Below are 17862 nucleotides of genomic sequence, written 5' to 3'. Positions count from 1 at the left end.
CCACCGGAGTTCCAAGTAATATTGGAAGTTCACGTTCAGTTAGTGATAGTTTAACAAACTTACATACATACATATAATCACGCCTATTTCCCGGAGGGGTAGGCAGAGACCACGGATTTCCACTTGTTACGATCCTGACATACCTCTTTCGCTACCTTCACTTTCATAACGTTCCTCATACACGCTCGCCGGTTTAGGGTGCTCTACCTGGTCTTTCTTCAGGATTTCCCCGATCTGATCAGAAAAAGTCCGCCGAGGTCTGCCCCTTCCCAACTCCCGTTTCTACCTCTCCCTTATACACTCTCTTTGTTAGCCTTTTTCCACTCATTCTTTCCACGTGTCTAAACAGGGAGTATATATATATATATTTCGCTAGCATTTTCTTCTGCGCCTAAGCATCGTCATCGACTGAAAAACAAATTCATGATAAAGTCAGTTATTGATTATTGGTCAAACAATCTACACGAACTATAACTTTTTCTATAAATAAATTATTGTTCTTTAGAGAAACTTACATTATCGGTGGCATTTTCTTTAGTTTTCACACCAAATCAGTATATATTTTTTTCTAGTCAGTTGTATTTTCTTCAGACGCGCACGCGTGCTTGTCAATGTCAATATTGTCAATTGTCAAAACGTTAAGCCCGCTACAGACTACGCGGTGCGAAGCCGCGAACGCGAGCGTGAGTCGATTTCGCTTTAGATTAACTTGCGTTCGCGGCTTCGCGCCGCGATTCGCGCTCGAGTGTGCTTTAAGTTGAGAGAACACAATTATCCGTGCATGTTAGGCCCCACCCATTCGCACGAGAGCTTATAGAAAGAGATATCGCTTTCTCGCTCTTACTTATGGGTGCGTCCCACACGCAACGCTTTTTAAGCTCTCGTGCGTATGGGGCCTTATAGTTGGTCAAGCAAATCTTATCAGTAAATAAGAACAAAAAAAACTATACTCATCCTTTTCTTTTGGGTGCTAGTACTAGTGTAAGACAAAGATAGTATGATTCTCTCTCTTGTTTGAAATGTCTATGTTTGAAATGAGACGGTCCTTTAGCCCCATAGACCTACGACTCTACGAGTAGCATTACATAGATGCGGGCTACCGCGTGCGCCCGTAAGGGATAGACATAGATGACGTCATAAACGTGGGGGTACCATATTGGTAAAAATTACGTTGGGGCGATTACCCTGGAGGCAAAGTTTGACGGTATTAAAATTGTTGAATAAATGTCAATGGGCCGTTCTATTTAGGCGTATCAACAATGAAATACCTCCTATAATTCGCGCAGGTGGTACAAAACTACACATGTTTAGTAAATAAAACGTAAAATAAAATGTATTATGAGTTAAAATTTTATGAAATCACAAATCACAATCACATTATTCACACCAATTAATGTACACCACATTTAATCTTCACAACATTTGTTTATTTTATTTTTTAGAATTAGAAATACGAAAAACTTAAGTCAAAATTACCCATAAAATGATGATATCTTCATCTGGTATCCCTAACATGATTGTTATGCAGCTAAATTAAGAAGAAGATTAAAAACGGCTGACTTCAGACTCGTCTGAGTAGCTGACAGATTACCACAAACAACCTACGTAATTTGGGCGGATAATTTTACAAATAATGTTTTGTTAATTTGCGTAAATAATTGTGATATTTTTATTGAAATCGTTTGATTCTACATTGCTTTGAGTGTAACGTAATTTTACGATGTTATTCTCACATATTGCGTTAAGAGGAAGGTGTAAAATACCGTACTTACGTGTGAAAGGTTATGTTCTCATATTTTTGCTCAGAGCGGCTATGACAGCCAATTACAGAACAATTCACCATTATTTTATCAATTCAAAACGCTAACCATCACTATGTTTTATAAGAGAAAGCACAATTTCATAGAAAACAACAATAATTAAACAAGCAACGAAGCATGACATGTCACGTACTTATTTGTTTGCCACAATTTCGGTTGTGGCAGCGGTGGAAAAGTGAAACTATGACAAAGACAAAAAGTAATATATTGCTCTCTGTCACTACTACTTAAAGATACATAAGACTATCCCGTTCGGTCATTTCGCCCCACCCCTCATGACCGATCCATGTTATACTAGATTCATGTTTAGCCCGCTCCAGACTACGCGGCGTGAAGCCGCGAACGCAAGTGTGGATTCGATTTCGCTGATTAGCGAACTAGACTCCAAACTCGCGTTCGCGGCTTCGCGCCGCGATTCGCGCATGAGTGTGGAGGGCCCTTTTGACAAACTATATAATGCAAGTCAATTGTATAAAGCTGTCACTCAACTGTCACTCATTTAAACTCTTTTCAATTTGGAAGTGTAGTAATAAAACTAACTATTCGTGTTCAATCTTTGTCCGACACACGTCCGAAATTTAAATAAGGCCAGCCATTGGCATACACTCTAGGCATAGATAATCGTGGTCACTTTCGAATGATTGTCGATAACTTTTTTCATTACCGACGTGATATTGTTATCGTAGTCATGTATGAATGAATGAATGTTTTTCATGGAAATATGGGACACTTGGCAACACTGGCGCACGTGTGCGGCAGTCTGTAAGGTTCGCACCGTTTTGACGTATTTGCCTTTACAGGTCGTAACACACTGTCGCACCGCACCAAGGTCATTGTGCGACGCATCCATAAGTAAGAGCGAGAAAGCGATATCTCTTTCTCGCTCTTACTTATGGGGGCGTCGCACAATGACCTTGGTGCAGTTCTAGGAATAGGTAGTACTGGCGTGGGCTTCCATACTATCGCACCGAACCGTCAAAACGGTGCGATCCTACCTTACAGACTGCCGCACACGTGCGCCAGTGTTGCCAAGTGTCCCATATTTCCATGAAAAAAAAAGAAAAACATGGAAATATGGGACACTGTTTGTGTCCCTATTCCTAAGGGCCCTCCACACTCGTGCGCGAATCGCGGCGCGAAGCCGCGAACGCGAATGTGGAGTCGATTTCGCTGAATAGCGAACTAGACTCCAGAGCGTAAAGGACCCTCTAGAATTGCTCCAAGGTCACGGTGCGGTACGATGGTGTGTTATGGCCTATAATTTCGAAGTGTAATAATAAATCTAGCTATTCGCGTTCAAACTTCATCTGACACATGTCCGACAATTGAATAAGGCCACCTATTGAATGGATCTTTCAAAAACTCTAGGCATAGACAATCGTGGTCACTAACGAATGATTGTCGATTAGAGATTTCCGGTTCTAACGCCATCTTGATAGTAGCCTCGTGATTAATTCCTTTGTTTTTTGCTCATTAATATTGTTTAAAGTGTAATATCGATAGCTTTATTATACAATAATCTAATGTGGTAGTGTGCAGTGAATGGAGAATTAATCTCAACTGGAGTCAACGGCCGGTAGTCCACGTGCTTCTCGTAAAATCCAGCTATCGGTTTTACGAGACAACTACAACAACCACCGAACAGCGTCGTGCTCTAAGAGCATTTATTTTGTTCCTACCCTTTTACGTGACATTGGCTACGGGCAACACCGCCCTCAAGTCCATCAAGAAAAGGAAAAAAAAAAAGATTGTCGATTACTTGCATTATCGACGGGATATTGTTATCGTAGCCCGGTACCATGCTCGCAAAATGACAGTTTTTTACGATAACGTTAGAAGACAGCAGTCCTATCACGCGCAATATGATAATAACCATTTCACGCGCAATATGACAATAACCGTGCTAAGCCCGCAGTATGCCAAATAATAAATTCTTGCAACCCCGCCCCCTCGAGTTATGAAGTAGGTAGGGTGGGGAAATGGTTTTATCGATAAAGTTGTAATTAAACATTTAGGTGAGCTCATTTAGTTTTAACAGGAAGGACTAAAGAGCTCGAACCGTACCGTGCCTATTCGGAATTTAAAGATTTTAGCATTTCGAGCGCATTCATAATAATTCCATATTAAACAATTAGGCACTAATGAAGCTTGGACGCTGACTCAAAAAAGAACAAGCTCTTAGTGGCGGAGAGGAAAATCTGGCGAAAGATTCTGGGGCCTATCAGAGAAGATGGAACTTGGAGGCGCAGGAATAATAGGGAGCTAGAGGAGCTGGTTGCGGTGCCTAATATAATTGGCGAAATCAAAGCCACACGACTCCGCTGGCTTGGTCACGTGGAGAGGATGGGAGAGGATCGTGCTGTGAGAAGAGCGTATGTGGGGCATCCGGGCGGAAAGCGTCCGTCTGGGCGTCCCAGATACCGCTGGAGTGACGAAGCCCTAAAAGACCTGTCCGCCCTCGGAATACCCAACTGGCGTGAAGTGGCGCAGAATAGGACAGAGTGGCGCTCTCTTGTGTCGGAAGCCAAGATCCTGTTTGGGTCACTGAGCCAGTGAAGTAAGTAAGTAAGTAAGGCACTAATGAATGAAAGAGTAACTGCAAGTGATGTCAATAAAAATTCAGAACAATTAAAATTGTTTTTAAAAGAAACTATTGTTTTAAGTACAGTCGGCCTTAAAATTGGTGACGGCCAAATTGGCCAAATATATCGTAACACACATTTATTTACACAAAAATAAAGACGTGTTAAAATATATTTGGCCACTTCAGCCGTCAGGCCGTCACTATCTTTCTATTGCTGACTGTAAGATTGATGTTTGTTTATCTTAATATTCATCATATTTTCAGTACAACATTGGACGAAATAGTTCTGAAGTGAAGTCTAAAGCCCGCTCCAGACTACGCGGCGCGAAGCAGCGAACGCGAGTGTGTAGTCGACTTAGCAGATTAGCGACCTAGACTCCACACTCGCGTTCGCGGCTTCGCGCCGCGATTCGCGCACGAGTGTGGAGGGGGCTTTAAAATCTTATTCGATTAGTTTTATGTCTTTATTTAAATCGTCAATGTTCTGATATCTAATCCGGTCGCCGACTAACTGGCCCACAGTTGTTCTGTTTTAATCGCGTTCGAAAAGAACAGTCAAGGTATTTATTGTCAGCCCATTAAATAGGCATTCAGGTTTGCCACACACCACAGTGTAAGGTGAGAATCAGATATATTCAGGATACTAAATAGGAAAAACAAATTAACTTTTTACGCCAACTCGTATCGATAAACATTTTATCGACACTCCCCTCCCTAATGGCTACATTTAATGAAATTCCGCCGACACTTGCAAACATATGTTGCCAATTCACCCTTCTCTCCCCACACAACTAAAACTCAACCTTACCACTTTACCACAAAGCTCAATTTCTTTTAAAGAATTTGCAGCTGTTACAGCCAAATGGTTTTGGAGTTTTTATAACCCGCTTAAGGTTGCTTTTCATTTAGAATATCATTTGTTTTATTATACTCATTTGCGTTCTCGTTGGAGCTTCTTTGGTTGTATTAAAGTTGGTTTTTGTGTGTTTTAGTGAATATAAAGGTACATTAGTTGCAGGTTTGCTGCGTTTGATGTGACGCGAATAATTTGTGTTTAATGTGATGAAGCTAATTCAGGATTTACTTTGCTATAGTAATTAATAACTAATTGTGTTTGAAGTTGACAGATTTGTAGAATACCTATGTAGTCACCGATACTAGTTCAGTACCTAGCTACTTACTTACTTGAAAGTTACTTAACTACCTGAAATTTACTTTTATTAAGGTATCATTTTATCGATAACACGAACATCGAAATGCACAAATTCCTAGCACGTCGATTAGAAATAATAAGATTTGAATATTTTTTAGGGTTCCGTACCCAAAGGGTAAAAACGGGACCCTATTACTAAGACTCCGCTGTCCGTCTGCCGTCCGTCTGTCTGTCTGTCACCAGGCTGTATCTCATTAACCGTGATAGCTAAACAGTTGAAATTTTCACAGATGATGTATTTCTATTGCCGCTATAACGACAAATAATAAAAAGTACGTAGCCCTCGGTGCGCGAGTCCGACTCGCACTTGGCCGGGTTTTTTTCAGTACACCAAGCTCGTAAAGGCTCTCTTTTATTTTGAGGAACATTGCCTTCGTAGTCACGGAGTAAGACCTCTATCTTCGGGCTTTATTATAAGCGATCAAATACCATTTTTGTGAATAATATTATGTGAAAATCAGTAATCAGTAATTTATTGCTTTCATAGGTACAATAAGGTCTTACATTAAAATGGTGATCTAGCTATGAACCCTGTAAGGGCACTGCAAATTGAGCACGTAACTTAATACTATAATATTACATAGTTTCAATCAGAACTTTGATGATTTTCGCATCCTATGAAGCTGGAGGTCCCAGATTTGAAACCTGGTAAGGGATATAGGGTCTGGTAATAATTAATGGAACTTACGGGGATCTTGAAGTGTACGGTGGAGCACTGCAGCAGGGTGCCCATCAGCTTGTGTGGGTTCCAGGTCACGGAGTCAGCCCTGCCAACAACACAAACAATTATCAACAAGCTGACAACAATTAACACTGAAGGAACACCTAGAACATAACTATGAGGTAACATGATCTTCTTGATTTTTTTTAAAGTTAATAAAGATATGGTGGTTTGACGACCGGTCTGAACTAGTGGTTAGTGACCCTTTTTTTTTGACGCAGGGGTAAATGCATTTACGCATCTCACCCCCGGGCTGGGGAAGCCCATTGGGGGGTGGTATGTGGGACTCGCTCCTCCCGTAACTCCCTCTGCTAGGCAGAGGGAGGGGAAGAGAATACCCACTAACATGCCCTGCGGCGTTGCCCGCTCTACCGTTGTTGGGAGACGCCACGGGGTCGCAGACCATTCCACCGCGTCGTCCCCCCTAGTGGGTAGTGACCCTGCCTGTGAAGCCGATGGTCCTGGGTTCGAATCCCGGTAAGGGCATTTATTTGTGTGATGAGCACAGATATTTGTTTCCGAGTCATGAGTGTTTTCTATGTATTTAAGTATTTATATATTATATATATCGTTGTCTGAGTACCCATAACACAAGCCTCCTTGGGCTTACCGTGGGACTTAGTTAATCTGTGTAAGAATGTCCTATAATATTTATTTATATCCCAAACTCGTTGATTACCACACTGCTCTATGGACACATTTTTAAATACTAAGAAGTCTTTGAGATCAAAGTATTTTCGAGAAAGTGAAAATGTGTCTACAACTATATGCGCATGCAGTAAAGGGTTAAGTAGGTAAGTTTAGGTTTAAGATAAAGTTAAGTTGCATATCAACAGCTAACACAAACGCAAAGGAGCCTCGTCTGCCAACAAACCACTGTGTGGTTTGGCAGAAGAAAATATGTATTTAGTTGTAAGTAAGATCTTTGAATAAACGTTTATTTATTTATTATTATTTTTTTTATATAGTAGTATACTTAAATATTAAAATAATGTCCTGAAGTAGGTAATTAATAGGATAACAGTTTATATAAGTAAAATGCTAAAATGCATAAAAATAGCACCCTTCATTTGTACAACAATATGTATAATGAGGCACGCGGCACGCGGCACGTTGTATCATTGTATATTTGTATTGTATGTTGCAATTCTTGATTAATTTACTTAATAAGAATTTAATAAGAATTTTCAATAGTCTCATTCTCATTCAAAAGAACTTGATAAGAATTTTCAATAGTCTCCCAAAGGAAATAGCGGGAGAGCAAAAATATGATAAATTTGTTAACTGCTTGAAAAATTATTTAACGAGTAATTGTTTTTATTCTATACAAGAATATTTTGATTGTAATAAATACCATAAATAGACATATAAGTAATACATAGCTTAGGTAGGTATTACTTTTGTGTAATGTTATCTCTGTGTTTAATTTACATATGTATTAGTTTAGAGTAGATAGATAAAATTGCAATACCCTTACAGGGTGTCATGTTGTGATACATTATCGATTAAGAACATCTGTAATTTTACCAATGTGAAAGCAATAAATATATTATTATTATTACTTTTCTCCGATTTTCACACTGGCAAAGGTTTTCCTGTGAATATCTTAAACTACATAAAGGGCATATGCCACAATCCGTTCACAATCAGGAATCAATTGGCACCCTTCCGGCATTGATATGCACCCCGGGGCGGTGGTGAGATAATTCAATGTTGACTCGGATTTAGGCGAGTTGTGGGTTCGATTCCACCTTATGCAACTCGTAATAAGGTAAAGATGTTCTCAAAAATGTGTCGTATAACATTTTCACAAGTTTGTGATATTTGTTTGTTAATTATGGGAACTTCCACAAAAATGTACCATTTTGGAAGGATTCAATATTTTTCATCACACTCGCTCAGTAAATGTGGAATTGCACGCAGGCTTAGCGGGAACTATAGAAAAAGCTGCCTAGGGAGTTATGAAGATTTATATTACTTCATTTTTGTATCGTATTGAAGATACTTCATTTTTGTATCGCAAGTGTGATGAAAAACATTGTGTGTAACTCGGGGCGTAATAATATTGCAAGCTCGAGTCTATAAATCGCTCCGGCAAGCCGTCGAGATGTAACTATACTCTCGTTTGCAATATTTAACTTACGCCCCATGTTGCACAATGTACTATAATCATAATCATTTATTTAACTCCAGATAACAATGGTCCACAATAATACAAATTAAAAATTACAATTAAATTAAAATAGGTTATAAATTAAATTAAAACAGGTTATCAATTAAATTAAATACTACTATAAAATCTAAGTTTACGTAATGATCATTTGCGCTTATTGGTGCGCGTGAGATGCACTCCTTGGTCGTATTAAGACAATGACAAGTCAATTTGAAATTTTAACAAATAATTGCTATTTTTTAAGTAGAATTTTAGGCACGTTACATACAAAAAAATGTGAAATCTAAAGTTCTATTAAGAATCAATTGACACCCTTCCGCCATTGATATGCACCCTCAGGGTGGTGGCGAGATAATTCATTGTTGACTTGGATTATGGCGAGTTATTGTTAGTGGGCTTGATGCTCGATCAATTCCCATTCTGCGTAGATGTACAGATTTTTTAAACAAAATAAATATTTAGTGATGTTTCAGACCGATGCAGCAATTTTGCCGTTTTTTAAATAAATAAATATTATAGGACATTCTTACACAGATTGACTAAGTCCCACGGTAAGTCCAAGGAGGCTTGTGTTATGAGTACTCAGACAACGATATATATATATATATAATATAAATACATAGAAAACACCCATGACTCAGGAACAAATAACTGTGCTCATCACACAAATAAATGCCCTTACCAAGATACGAACCCAGAACCATCGGCTTCACAGGCAGGGTCACTACCCACTAGGCCAGACCGGTCGTCAAATTTTGTGGTTTTTGCGTCATATTTCTTAAGAAAAATCCTTGGATTAACCAAGCAAAGTAAGTAGATAGGTATTTGGGACACCAGAGTATCTACGTCTTTATTGGCTATGTTTGTAATTTGTGACGTTTTCAAGCAAAAGGTACCACATTGTCGCTTACCATAAGGACGAAAATTGCTTGTATCTTTATACGAAAAACCTGTCAGAGCTTCCTTATGGCAGTTTTTATGTTGTGATTTTTTTGTGCAAATGTCTTATTTTGACATTCATATCCATTATTGAAAAATAAAGAAATTAAAATAAGTAAGTAAGTAATTCCAAAGTACTTGCGTTCATGGGAAGGACATAGGATTTTTTTAAATTGAAATTGTTATTTTACGTATTTTATTCGCGGGCAGAAACTAGTAATTTGTAAAGTACAACTACTAGGTGACAGAGTCAGACTAAGCTAACTCTGCATTCCATTTGCATTGACATAGTGCATTATTTATATTTGCAATATTTATGGAAATATAGTTTTATTTATGAAAATATGGCGTTTATTGAAGGTCTTCGTTTTAAGTCGGACATTTTGCCTTCGTATATCCGGATGTTCTCCTCTATAGGTCGCAATTCTTAACCGATATTTTGTGACCAGATTCTATGAATAAATAGTTAGATTTTTTGGAAAATGTTCTAAATGAGGAATTGGACATAAAGAACTTAAGCGCCAATAGCGTCTATGGCGCTTAAGATCGTCGTGAGTTCACTCTGATAATGACTCAACGAACTAAGTATTTCATTTTTACATTTTCTAAGCTTAACGCGAAGTCTCACAGAGTCACTAGTAATGACACTGTCTTACTTTGTTCGCTTCAAGTAGGTGCAATATTAGCTTAGACGGAATGATAATATTTTTGATATATGTAATAAATAAAATAAAAAATACAATATCTTTATTTCGGAAAACTAATAATTCCATAAAACATTGTTAGTATCATCATAATTATCATTACAGTTACATGTTAGTAAGTACACACATTAAAGTTAAACAAAAAATTATATATATATAATTGAAACAATACCTTTGGCAATGAGATCACTATTAACGAATTAAAAAACAACGTTTACATATTTTTGCCTGTTGTCACGTCCACATGTTTAAACTAAAGTTAAACAGTAAAAAACACATATTTCTGTTCACGACTTAGTATTCACCCTGTATAATGAAATTTAAATTTATTAAAATAATGAATATATGAATAAATAAATAAAATTTAAAATAAAATAGAATTGCTTAGAATTAAAAGGATGTCACAAATGTCACAATATTGTTATTCTAAATAATTATTTCATGTCAAAAGTACAAACAAACAAACAAACAAACTCCTTCATATGGAAACTTGTTTGTTTGAACGTGTACGTATTGCGAGGTGCCAGTAGGGTTGAACAGTTCTATCTGTGTTGACTCAGACGGGACCAACCCTGCGTGAAGCTTAGGGTGTCTGTCACACCGTTACTTAACAACCAAGAGGAATCAAAACTAGTCTGACAGGCCAATTCGAACGTACAGTCGTACACTGACATCAGAATGATATTTGAATGATGTCATTTAGTTATCGTGCGTCTCGCTCTCTCTCGCTCGTGCGCGAAACACATGAATGACGTCGTTTAGAATGACATTCTGATATAGATAAATAAATAATGTATTTGGCAGCTGCCATTACACACATTATAAATTTACAAAGACATCAGAAAAAAAACAAAATAATTATTACTTTCACTAGCAAAGAAATAAAATTATGACGAAAATACCATAATAAAAAACCGGCCAAGTGCGAGTCGGACTCACGCACCGAGGGTTCCGTACTTTTTAGTATTTGTTGTTATAGCGGCAACAGAAATACCTATACATCATCTGTGAAAATTTCAACTGTCTAGCTATCACGGTTCATGAGATACAGCCTGGTGACAGACAGACAGACAGCGGAGTCTTAGTAATAGGGTCCCGTTTTTACCCTATGGGTACGGAACCCTCAAAATGAGACAGAAATGGTGTAAAATTATGTACAAACTGTGTGCGTTGCAGCAGGACAAAAGGGTCACGGCACAGTGATACGCTTCGCTCTTTGAAGCAAAGCATTATTGTACATAAGAAAATACTCTCCCAATTCACGGCAAGTCTGAATGGATAGCGAACTCCAAAAAAAATCCGCACTGATTTAAAAAATGGACCACCGTATTTTTTTGCACTAATTTTAATAATCCATACTAATATTATAAATGCGAAAGTCTGTCTGTCTGTCTGTCTGTGTGTTCCCTCTTCACGCTTAAATCGCTGAATCGATTTAGATGAAACTTGGCATAGAGATAGGTTGAGTCCCTGAGAAGGACATAGGATAGTTTTTATTCCGAAAATCATCCCTTAAGAAAGTAAAAAGCGGGGTGGAATTGAGATAATTAATGAAGTGTCTGCTAATTTGTGTGCATAATATGCTCAAATTGAATAATTGCTATGAAAAATTTTCCAGGCGCTATACTTTAGCTGCTGTTACTAAGTCCGCGCAGACGAAGTCGCGGGCAAAAGCTAATTCAGTTCAGTTCAGTTTATTTATTGGTAAAAAATATTTTACAGGTCACACAGGTACATTTGAAATACGACAGTTATATACAATTAAATATGATTGATAAAATACATTGGTCAAAGTTTTCAATTTCTTAAATAATCATCGTGCAATAAATAAATAAATAAATATTACAGGACATTCTTACACAGATTGACTAAGTCCCACGGTAAGCCCAAGGAGGCTTGTGTTATGGGTACTCAGACAACGATATATATAATATATAAATACTTAAATACATAGAAAACACCCATGACTCAGGAACAAATATCTGTGCTCATCACACAAATAAATGCCCTTACCGGGATTCGAACCCAGGACCATCGGCTTCACAGGCAGGGTCACTACCCACTAGGCCAGACCGGTCGTCAATAATATTAAATATTACGCTATGGTGTGAGCTCGGCGTGATTGATGAGAACCGGGCTTTGTTTTTTACATAATAGGTCTTTAATGAATGCCGAGGGCCCTCCGGGGGTTTCACTTAACTTTAAACATATTCTCGAATGTTTGCACAGCGGGGCCTTTTATAGGAGAAGAGCGCTATAAAAAAACCGGCCAACCGCGCACGAAGGGTTCCGTACCATCACGGAATAAAACAGCAAAAAAATCACGTTTGTTGTATGGGAGCCCCATTTAAATATTTATATTATTCTGTTTTTAGTATTTGTTGTTATAGCGGCAACAAAAATACATCATCTGTGAAAATTTCAACTGTCTAGCTATTACGGTTCATGAGATACAGCCTGGTGACAGACGCACAGCGGAGTCTTAGTAATAGCATAGAGTAACTTATACTAGAGCGTAGTATAGTAAATTTTGTAACCACTGTAAATTTACTGCCATCTGTCGACACACTTTAAAACTAAAAATGAAGATTTATAAAAATACGATAAAATGTATTTAAATGTGGATAAATGATTTTTTTATTTGCATTAATTATTTTTATATGATTTTGAACCCATGTTCTTTCACTGATATGCGTTAAAATTATAAATAACAAACGAAACCGTCAACGCCCTCTATACGAGAGTAGGCCAAAGCTAGTGGCGCCATCTGATCGAGAATCAAATTTTCTTGATTTTCGAGGCACGTTTTTTCCTTAGACTGTGTCCATCTATTACGGAGTTATATCTATCTTTGGTATTTGTTTGGTATTTGTTTATTTGTTGTATCTGTGAAAATTTCAACTGTCTAGCTATCACGGTTCATGAGATACAGCCTGGTGACAGACGGACAGACGGACAGCGGAGTCTTAGTAATAGGGTCCCGTTTTTACCCTTTGGGTACGGAACCCTAAAAAGCTATGTTTTTATTTATTTATACTTTATTGCACATAAAATAAGTACAAATGGTGGACTTAATGCCTTACGGCATTCTCTACCAGTCAACCACTGGGCCAAAAAGAGACGTTTGTTGGTGCAGGCTTTGTACTGTATTTGAAAATAATTAAACGATATCACTACCTATTATATTTCTCAAGCTTCATTCTTCAGATATAAAAACCAGGTAGTCCTTTAACCTACTAGGCAACTCATCGCATGTTTAAAGTAGGTAGCAAAAACTTTAACTCAAACAGGTCTATCCCTACTTTTCACCTAGCCTTGATGGAGCGCGCGGCTTGCCGCCATTGCTCATTCTTTATTCTTGCGAGGCAACGAACGCACGTAAAATCATAATTTTGTTTCAAAGTCGTTTAAAATGCCTATACGTAGTGCACTTAGTGCAGTCATTATACGATTTATACGAGAATACGAGATGTAAGCTGTGGGATTATTCGTTTCGTATTCGTTGTGCAATATAAAACATATTTGTTATTAAAATTGTTCATGATCCTGGAGGTTAGTCGAGAACTAACACGAAGGAATAAATCATCCTGGGGGTTGGTCGTGAATCAACACGAAGGAATAAATCATCCTGGGGGTTGGTCGTGAATCAACACGAAGGAAAAAATGATCTTGGGGGTTGGTCGTGAACCAACACGATGGAAAGTTTGTTCGTACTTCGAACACCGATTGCGCCCGGGGGTTGGTCGTGAACCAACCAAAGGTTTAATTAAGATCGGACAGCGCGCAACGAAACAAAGGGCCCTAAATAATCATATTGTGTTGTGTTAAAGAGACGAGGGAGGCTTTCTTTTTATTTGGTTTTAGATGGCCCAACAGAAGAAACTCGAGTAAAATTGCCGAGTGATAATAGATTCTTCAGATCCTGAAGAAAAATCAGATACTTACTTAAGTGTAACTATTTTAACTATTTTTGTAAAAAACTTACACTTTGTGATCTAATACCTTGCATTTACTTAGTACCGCGCGGGCCGTGAGTCCACGACTGTTAACTATAAACCTGGGGGGCGGCCTAGAGTCGTCACGAAGATAGAACTTGCTTGGGGTTGGCCGTGAGTCAACACGATAGCAATGCATAACACAATTTAATAAATCTATAGCAGCTCTCGATCAAAACCACGCACATTTTAAAACACCAAGTTCAAGTTTTTCTATGTGCAATAAAAAATTATCTTTTGAGTTCAAATATACTTTATTCATGTAGGCCTATTTATGTAATCTAAAACCTTACGGGTTTTATTTTGAAAAACATTCGAAGTCTACCCTTAAGTCTTAATTCGATTAAAAATATTCCTTTTAAATTTTTTCACCAGCGCTCCGCGGTTTAGTTTTGATTTGTGCGTGTCAGAGACACGTCGGTCTAGCTGCCGAAATGTTCGGCACAAGACTACATTGCCTTTTAAAATAAATCCTTACATATAAAATATATTTGGATTTTTAATATCCAATTATATGTGACAGAATAAATTTTACTCACACCTAACCCATAGTACGGTACTTTTATCCGCCCAGAGGTTGAATTTGAATAAACACGAGACTACCTCGTAAATTTATAATTGAAACAATACAATAGTACCTATATTGGTTTTATATTACCCACATAAGTATAACTTGTCTCTAAAAGTGGGAATTGCTAAATAGGTGTACCTTCATCACGTCACGTGATGTGAATCTGATCGAAATTCCTAAACTTACGCTGGATAAAATCTCTTTTACCACAAATGAAATGGAATAAACTAAGTGGTAATACCCTGCACAATGCATATATTTTGGTGACGATTTTTGAATGTTTATATATGCATATAACCATACAAATTATCGGGATACGTACGCCAATATTGTTATGGGATACATAAAAATATAAATATATTTATAATACCGTGATCGCTTAAAGTCATAGGCGATGTCAGTACCTAAGTACCTTGTGTCTGTTTAAAAATATGATTTTACTTTTTTAAGTGATATTGAATAATTAAATAATTTGAATCATCCAATTGTAACAAAGACACCTAACTGAATTGAATTACAGGAAAATGGGTTTATTCATCATTATCTATCTAATAAACCCAATGAAACAATTTGTGAGTACTGAATATGAAAGAAAGAAAGAAAGAAAATAACTTTATTTTGCATGAAATATGGTACAAAAGGTGGTCAGACAATATTATACATAAGTAACACATATTTCACCAGCATCTGGCATGCAAAAAACTAAACTTACAACTGAAGCTAAGAAACAAACGCAAACACGTTTTACGCTTATTTCTTCATAAATACAAGTTCATGCCGAAGCCTGACAAAGTGACCATTAGAGTACCATCTAACTGAGTTAATGATAAAGCGGTTTCGGTACAATTTGGCTAAATACACGCACGAATATATTTGTTCGCATCTCTCACAGATATTTAATATTTTTTTTTATGGTCGTAAATAATGGGTAACTAGGTAAATACCTATTAACCTGTATCAAAACTGCAAAACGATTACCTTCCGATTATCTTTTAAAGGATCACCCTCAGATTATGCACATGAAAATATAAATACATAATTAAGAAGCTAATAGAAACCGTAAAAATCAATAAATGACGAATGCACCTATGGTTCAACTCTCGTGTGTCGGTCGCGATACTCTTTCAGCCATCATCAATACGATGGTACCATGCAATACGTTTTGCCAAGTTTAAAATATATGTACCTTGATATTATAAGTTTAGTAACTGTAGTTGGTGGGGACCCACCACTTGCAATACATGCACATTCATGACACAAGTCATGGATTAAAATATTAAGATGAATCCACTTAATATAAAATTTGTTTTCTGAACTCTCAATACAACCATAGTAGCAATACAGCAAAGGCAATTTTTTTATTTTTATTATTTCGGCTTTAATGTTTACATTTTATAAATATACAACATTACGTCGCACAGTCTTTCGTTCCTTGCAGAGCGAATACTTGAATGGAGGGCATAAGTTTTTAGATTTGATGCTTAATATCTGAATTTCTGTAGATTGATTCATTTCATTTCATTGATTGCGTGGTTGATTGCTGTGCTGTCCCGTTCGCGCTGCGAGAATAGAAGCCGCTACACCAATATTTGTGAAAATATGGTCAATCGCGCCTTGCGGTCAATAATAGTAATTTATATAAAATAAAAAAGGTTCATATCATTTATATATTCTATTTAAAGGTACTCGTCACATGCAGCCATTTATAAATGTATACTAAATTAATTCCTAATGATGTTTGTTAAACGCTGATTTTACCTACTCAGGTTTAACTGGATATTATTATGCATTTTAATAGCTCGAATATATGTACATTAGGTACGTTTATATAATTAAATGATAAATAAATATTCTGTTACCATTAATGGACCTTGGCCCATTCATTATATGTAATATGAGCGCAATAATAAACATTTGAGTTTGAGTAAATTACAATCTTATTTGAAAGATTACTTCGAAAGCTGAGTAGACTGCTAGTCTTATAAATTATTTTTGTTTAGAATACCTTTGGTGATGCCACACATATGACATGCTTTATGCTTAATAACTGAACAGAAAGCATAATTTATGCACATTCATATATTTTTTAGATTTCAGGAATGTGGTGGATTTTTTAATTTGATAAAAATCAAAATATAATTCTTCTTGGGTAAATCAAAGGACTTAAAAACGACGTTAGACATGTTTCGAGCAAATACATGTTTTTTGTTAAGTTGAAGCTCTCGGAAACGCGCTAAGCCGCGTGAGTCTTTGTCCATTGCACGTCGTGTCACTATTCGTTGATCAGGAGCTGCTGTAAGCCGATTTGCGCGTGCACACGCCTAATAACTGAATTTTCTCATTGTCGTCGTCTGCTCAGAGATCATCGTAAACAGGATGAGTCGTCGTTAGACAGACATCACACGGCCTACGCGTCATAAGCGTCGAGACGCGGGGAAAGACATCACAGCCACAGCGTATCCCACCCGGTATGGAGGTAACGCTGGGTTGTATCGTTAGACTAAATTAAGTCTTATCTTCGTAGATAATTACACTTAGACGAGCCTGAATCTTGTCATCAATAGTGTACTGTTCTGAGCCTTCAAAAATTCCGTATCGCGGACAAGCACTGCTAGTGAATTTTAATACATTTCACAAAAGGACATATGTCTTATGAGTTTACTCGTATTAAACTTTTTCAAATCGAATTAAACTTAATGCAAAGTTGACCACAAATTGTATGGAATCTTAGTCAATTAGGTTTTATGAAGAACAAATTAGATTTTGTTTAAATATCCTAATACGTAAAAGTATATATATATATATATATACACAACCTGGCTATACCTAATATATGTATACCTTTTTGAACCTGCATTGCTAAACTTTCCCGTGCCTCTTAACAATGCCTTATATAACTCAATTGGAACAGTAAACTTGTGTATAACATACACATATGTACATGGTAGATAATTATTCCTACAAATATGTTTTCAGAAATAAATATGCTATGATAATATTGATAATGGGAAAGAATGCAGCAAAACTTTCAACTCTTAACATCTACCTGGTTTTTATATCTGAAGAATGAAGCTTGAGAAATATAATACATGATCAAACGAACTTCAAAGTGAAGTTCGATCAGTATTATATGAGTAAGCTT

At 37.0% G+C, this 17862-nt stretch overlaps 1 protein-coding gene across 2 annotated transcripts in view; it reads right to left on the bottom strand.

Annotated features, from left to right (window-relative positions):
- Window positions 1-17862, bottom strand: part of LOC134752943 (glutamate decarboxylase) — a 78398-nt gene that overhangs the window by 16388 nt on the left and 44148 nt on the right. For both annotated transcript variants that reach the window (XM_063688721.1, XM_063688722.1), the window contains one exon: window positions 6306-6384. In XM_063688721.1, coding sequence (XP_063544791.1) covers window positions 6306-6384 — 79 coding nt within the window. The remainder of the gene's footprint in view (window positions 1-6305; window positions 6385-17862) is intronic.

Source organism: Cydia strobilella, chromosome 25 (genome assembly GCF_947568885.1).
Source record: "Cydia strobilella chromosome 25, ilCydStro3.1, whole genome shotgun sequence".
Taxonomy (NCBI): Eukaryota; Metazoa; Arthropoda; class Insecta; order Lepidoptera; family Tortricidae; genus Cydia; species Cydia strobilella.
This window is presented reverse-complemented; position numbering and strand designations above follow the sequence as displayed.